Here is a 5,602-nt window from a genome sequence, read left to right as displayed (position 1 = left end):
TTGGCAATGTCGAGGGCTACTGTCAGCGACACAAGGATGTACAACCTTGATTGAGGGCTAGAAACATGGGGTCATGATGCACCCATTGTGGCCCAACCTAATGCCCATGGCCTTAGTACATTTTCATGGCATGTGTCTCCGTGCCTTAGGATCGGCCCATTGGGTTTCGCCCCTGCCAGGAGTAGATGGATGCAAACGGTGGAGGGGGTGGGGGGGGGGAGAGGATTCAAAGGCGAGCGAAACTTCCAAAAGAAGTAAATTACTCGCGTGAAACGCGGGAGCGTATTTAAGGACATGGAGTGGCAGATGCAAAGGGACAATTTTGACAGCTCATCGAAGAAATAGCATTGATCACACTAATTCGTAACGCATTTGACCATATCGGAAAAAACGATGATGCTTCGGTGCCTTAAGGCACCTGCCTTTGTGTCTATAACATGTAGGCCCAACAGATGACTGGCCCACATGTCAGTGACCCAAAGGCAGGTGCCTTTAAGGCACCGAAGCCGCGTCCCGGAAAAAATTATACACAACCTAAATTGAAAGAGAGGGAGTACCAAAAAAGAAACTCAGGACAACCATCTCAAATCCAAAATTTGAATGTGACAACCATCTCTCTAGGTAAACCGTATAGAGAGGAAAACCTCAACCGGCCATTGATGGAGGGAAACTGATTTGTGGGAAGAAGACACTGCACTTTCCCAGCCCAACCCAACGCAGCCGCGCTATTTATTTCACTGTGCCGCTTACAGCTGTGCCCCCACCCTTCCTCCTCGTCTTCCCTCCTCTGTAATCCAATCTTTTCACATTCCCCGCTCCTCGCTCCCCCCCCCCCGACGCGGACCTCGCCTCCAAGATCATGGGCATGCTGCTCACCCAGGACAAGAGCGAGGAGGATATGATCCGCCTCGCCTTCGGCCCCGAGCACCTCCTCCAGTCCGTCGTCGCCGACCTCGCGGCCTGCAGCAAACCCCCCTCCCCGCCCGCGCCGGCATGGAGGATGGCGCCGGGTGCGGCTGGAGGAGATGCCGAAGGCGGCCTCCCGTTCGGCGCCGCATCCGAAGCGTTCTACCCCGAGGAGGAGTACGGCTGCTGGTCTCCGGCGAGCGGCACTCATCACCGCCGGAGCTTCTCGCTGAGCGACGCCGAGGGCGGGTGGAAGCCGTGCCAGTACTTCGCCCGGGGGTTCTGCAAGAACGGCTCCGGCTGCCGCTTCCTGCACGGGCTGCCCGAGGACGTCGCCGAGCAGGAGATGGCGGTCATGCGCGCCAAGGCCCTCGCCGCCGCGCGGTCGCAGATGATGGCGCCCGCCTTCCCCTTCTCGCCATCGCCGCCCAAAGGCCTCAGCTTCCTCCTACAGCAGCAGAGCGAGTCCCAAAGGTGGCACCTTTTAAATCCCCATAAGCTTCCATTTTCTCTTGTCATTCAGCCGTCCAGATTACTGATACTTGCTGCTTCAGGGCGGCGGACATGCTGTTCGCCGGAGGCGATGACATGCACAGGTTCTCCCACCGGTCGCCTCGCATGGACCGCGGCGACCTCGCCATCAACCACGGCGCGCGCCAGATCTACCTCACCTTCCCCGCCGACTCCACCTTCACCGAAGAGGACGTGTCAAGCTACTTCAGGTGCGCACACGCAGCCATTGTTGCATACTAAACCTCCGCCTTCTGCTCTAATGTCGACCGATCATTTGGTTGAGTGCGCAGCATGTACGGGCCTGTACAGGACGTGCGCATCCCGCACCAGCCGAAGCGCATGTTCGGCTTCGTCTCCTTCGTCTACCCGGAGACGGTGCGGCTCGTCCTCGCCAAGGGCAACCCACACTTCGTCTGCGACGCGCGCGTCCTCGTCAAGCCTTACAAGGAGAAGGGCAAGGTCCCCGACAGGTTCAGGCATGGCGGCGGCGGCGGCCACTGCCTCTCTCCTCACCACCGCGAGTTCGCCTCCGTGGGCAGCGCGATGCCGCCTGCCGGTCTGCTCGACTCCAGGGACCCCTTCGACCTCCAGCAGCCGCAAATCGGTGAGCATTTGAACACTCCTATCTACTCCCTCATCATCAGTTATTTGCGCAAGGCGTTTGACGAGATGGTGTTGCCATTGCCAGGGCAGAGAATGCTGTACGGGAGCATGGCCGGGCACGAGGCGGCGTTTCTGAGGAGGAGGCTGGAGGAGCAGCAGGAGGCGGCGGAGCTGCAGCATGCCATCGAGCTGCAAGGCCGCCGGCTCATGGGGCTGCAGTTTCTTGACCTCAAGAACAGGGGCCACCACCTCCTCGGCTCCCCCGTGGGCTCACCTTCCGACGGCAATGGCGGCTGCTTCAGTGGGAACGGCAATGGCGTCCATCTTGATGACGCCATTAGCACCATCCAAGGTCCAGTTCTTGAAAAGCATTACATGTCGATTTTTTTTTCCTTTTTGCAAATGCACATTTGGTTACCCTGAGTGTTCAGAGCTCATCATGACATCTATGCTTGCTTGTTGCAGATAACAGCAATCTGAGCAGTGGTCTTTTCATGGGTCCATATGCTGCTGCTTCTGTGATTTCTAAAGAAGGGAAGCAGGAGTATCAGGAGGAGGGTGGTGATGGCAATGGCAATGGCGATGGCAGTCCCAAGCAGGCAGTCAACTCTGGGGAAGAGGGGAGGAGGGAATCTGGTCCTGGGGCAGCAGCTGCATCCAATGTTGTTTGTGAATACCAAGAAAGGTAATAGTATATCTGTAATCCTTGGGTGGATATTAGTATCGTATGGGGCCAACATGGTTTTTCACCACTTGGGTGGATGTCTGCTTCGGGATATTCGAAATGCATATTTTTCCATTAGAAAACTTGAACATCTCGTATTTCTAGAAACCATCCTGTAACATGTAGTATCAGTGTTAAATTTAGTATAATCATAAGCATTATGTGCTTCAACGATAATAACTTTATGCAGTACACATATTATCATATTCAGGCATCAAATTTACATGGTTTGTATGTCTATAAAACTTTCAAAAGGTATCACCGGATTTTGAATCATAAAAAATGAATTTTGGACAGAGAGTGGACATTCACCAAAGTGATGAAATGCATTTTGGACAAATAGTGGACATTCACCGGAGTACTATTACTTTTTGGGTAACTAAAAGGGGAAACAATGGAAAACTTTCAGTAATTAGTGCAGCAACCTCTTTTCCTTTTCTTCATCTGTATAGTATATGCTAATCATATTAGTCTCTTTTATAGTAACAAAAACAAAAAAGACATTGCAAAAAGGTGACGAGGTATAGGCTTTTGTGGTGCTAATCATAGGCTCTCTTGATTAGTACATACTAGACGGGACTCGAAGAAGAGAAGAGAAACTCAAACTAGTGACCCCAGCTAATGACAACTATCCATATTAACTGGTTAAACAGTTCCTTTTGCTTCTTTTGTGGGGGGCTCTACCATACTGTATTTCCATAATTGATTGATGTGTGTGCGTGTGTGTCTTGTTTTTTGAATTGTAGTGGCATGGAGCACACCCACCACCTGCCTGGTAGCCCCTTTGCTTCCCCCACCAAGGAGGCCTCCATTGCTGCTGCTGAGCAGCTGACAGCTCACACTGGTGCCATGGGCAACAGTAGCAGCCCCCACCTGGTGGCCTCTTCTCTTTTCCCGCCTACAAAACCTCTCTACAGCTCCTGCTTCTCTCAAGTGCCTAGGTGATTATTATTTGAAAACATCACTCCAGTTGATTCACTTCCCTTCATGCTAATATCTGTTTTTGACCTGCATCAGGAATTAGTACTACATGTTTGTGAGAAAATTGTTAACAACAGTTATGTGAGTGAGATGATAAATTGTTTTTCCTCTTCAGATTGTCGTCTGGGCAGGGAGCAATTGGGCTGTGAATAGAGCAAAGAAGAGGGGCGTCATCTCCTCTCTGCAGTGCTGGGAGTAAGTGTCAACAGCAACAATCACTGGCTCAATCATGGTAGAAGGATGCATGTAGGAGTATATAATAGTAAAATTACCGTCCCTGATGATGGGCTTTTTTGTGTGCATGCAGGGGCTCGTGTGATGACTGACCCCATCAACAAGTGGTGGTAGGAAAAAGAAAAGGAAAGCGTTAACAGATTCTAGGAGGTGTATCTTGTTGAGTTGGGAGAGGGACAGCAGCAGCAACTCAACAGCAACAACAGCAACAGATTAAGAAAGGAAACAAGTCCTAGGTTGTCTTTAGCCCTAGGCATTTTACTAGTTAGTAGTATATGGTAGCAGCATAAAATAGTACCCAGTCGGTCGTTTTAATTATTACCTAGTTCCTGCAAGAGTCGAGTGGAGTCGAGCCGAGCATAGCAAGGGGAAAGTCAAGTGTGGAAAGTACTTACTAGAAACCATCATGCATAACTGCATTGCTGCGTGTGTGCGCTCGGTCAGGTCAAGGTCAAGGTCAAGGTCAGGTCGATCCTCTGTTTGTGTGGATCTCATCTCAGTCTGATCTGATGACAGAAGAACAAGTATACCGTCACTGCTTGGCTAGCCTTTGACTCCTGGCAGCAGTGGCCATTTTGTGACTAATGACTATCAGTGATGCATTGTGGACATCAAACTGGGTCTTTGTGAAAATAACCTCTCCTTTGCTTATCGTTCGTTAGGAGAAGATAGGACCGATTTTTTTTACCATATACCGCATCTGGTTTAAAATAAAGAACTCAAGCAATCTTCAGCAGAGAGAGAGGGGGAAGCAAAAGCCAGAGATGCAGGCGGAGAGAGGGGAAAGTGATGAGATGGGCGCTGCTGCTGCTGCTGCTTTTGGTGGTGGGACCGGAGCGGGCCGGAGTCTGAGGGGCAGTCACGGGCGCAGACAGATAGCTTACCGTGTGTGTCCTTTTGCCCATGCACTAGTCACTCGTCCATCTATCGTGATCCATCTCCCGCTGCTGCCTGCTGCCTGCTGCTACAACTTTTCGCCGTCTTCTCCGTCCGTCCGTCCATGTACACTTCGTTCTAGTCGCCCTAGACGAACAGAGCCTATGCAGCTACTACTACCGCTCTACTCTACTACGTACTAGTAGGTGACAAACAAATGGATTTTTACTGTGATCCTCCGTTTTACAGTAGTACTACCAGTAGTACTGTAGAAATAGTTGTACCTTGCTGGAGAAAAGACCACCTGTTGGGTTTTGCCCGTGGAGCGTGGAGAGCGAATCCGATGGTGCGTGGGCTCAAGTTGACTGGGACCACTCGTCCGTCAATGGAGACCTGACGGGGTAACGGGGGACACGCGCACCCACGGCATGCATGTCAGTCTCATGCCATGCCCGGCAAGGGCAAGCATATCCCATGCTCCTATTTATTCTCATTCTTCAGGTGGTACCAACATTATTTTTATTTTCAGGGATGCTAAAATCTTGACGTCAGATTTATTTTTAGGGATGACAACTCGAAAGTTTTACATGCCAATTTACATAGACGTAATAAGGACGGCAAATTTAGTCTCCAAACATGGCAATTTTTGGGCAAAAAAATAAAAAATAAACTGAGACGGATTTTCCATCCTCGACCAACATAATTTTCATGGAAAACTTTTGGTTTTCATACTTAAAAGTCAGGCGTTTGCTGGATATTCGGGTT

The 5,602-nt window shown here is 50.6% G+C and overlaps 1 protein-coding gene across 2 annotated transcripts; it reads left to right on the top strand.

The window, feature by feature from the left end:
* The first annotated feature begins 834 nt into the window (after positions 1-834).
* LOC125551127 (zinc finger CCCH domain-containing protein 22-like) lies at positions 835-4,570 on the top strand. 2 transcript variants are annotated; one of them, XM_048714283.1, is made up of 8 exons: positions 835-1,380; positions 1,461-1,628; positions 1,710-2,023; positions 2,108-2,374; positions 2,488-2,707; positions 3,493-3,687; positions 3,843-3,922; positions 4,035-4,570. In XM_048714283.1, the coding sequence occupies exons 1-7, from the start codon at positions 860-862 to the stop codon at positions 3,874-3,876; spliced, it is 1,719 nt and encodes a 572-aa protein (XP_048570240.1). In that variant the 5' UTR covers positions 835-859; the 3' UTR covers positions 3,877-3,922; positions 4,035-4,570. The 2 variants fall into 2 exon arrangements, with proteins under 2 accessions (XP_048570240.1, XP_048570241.1); XM_048714284.1 differs by lacking the exon at positions 3,493-3,687.
* The last annotated feature ends 1,032 nt before the right edge of the window (positions 4,571-5,602 follow it).

This window comes from Triticum urartu, chromosome 4, assembly GCF_003073215.2.
Source record: "Triticum urartu cultivar G1812 chromosome 4, Tu2.1, whole genome shotgun sequence".
Taxonomy (NCBI): domain Eukaryota; kingdom Viridiplantae; phylum Streptophyta; class Magnoliopsida; order Poales; family Poaceae; genus Triticum; species Triticum urartu.
Note: the sequence above shows the minus strand (reverse complement) of the source record. Positions and strands in the feature narration are given on the sequence as shown.

Excerpts from the sequence above, each read along its gene's own strand:
- LOC125551127 (XM_048714283.1), top strand. The coding sequence starts at position 860 with ATGGGCATGCTGCTCACCCAGGACAAGAGCGAGGAGGATATGATCCGC. Across the intron at positions 1,629-1,709 it reads GACGTGTCAAGCTACTTCAG|CATGTACGGGCCTGTACAGG; the intron begins GTGCGCACACGC and ends TTGAGTGCGCAG. Across the intron at positions 2,024-2,107 it reads CCTCCAGCAGCCGCAAATCG|GGCAGAGAATGCTGTACGGG; the intron begins GTGAGCATTTGA and ends TGCCATTGCCAG.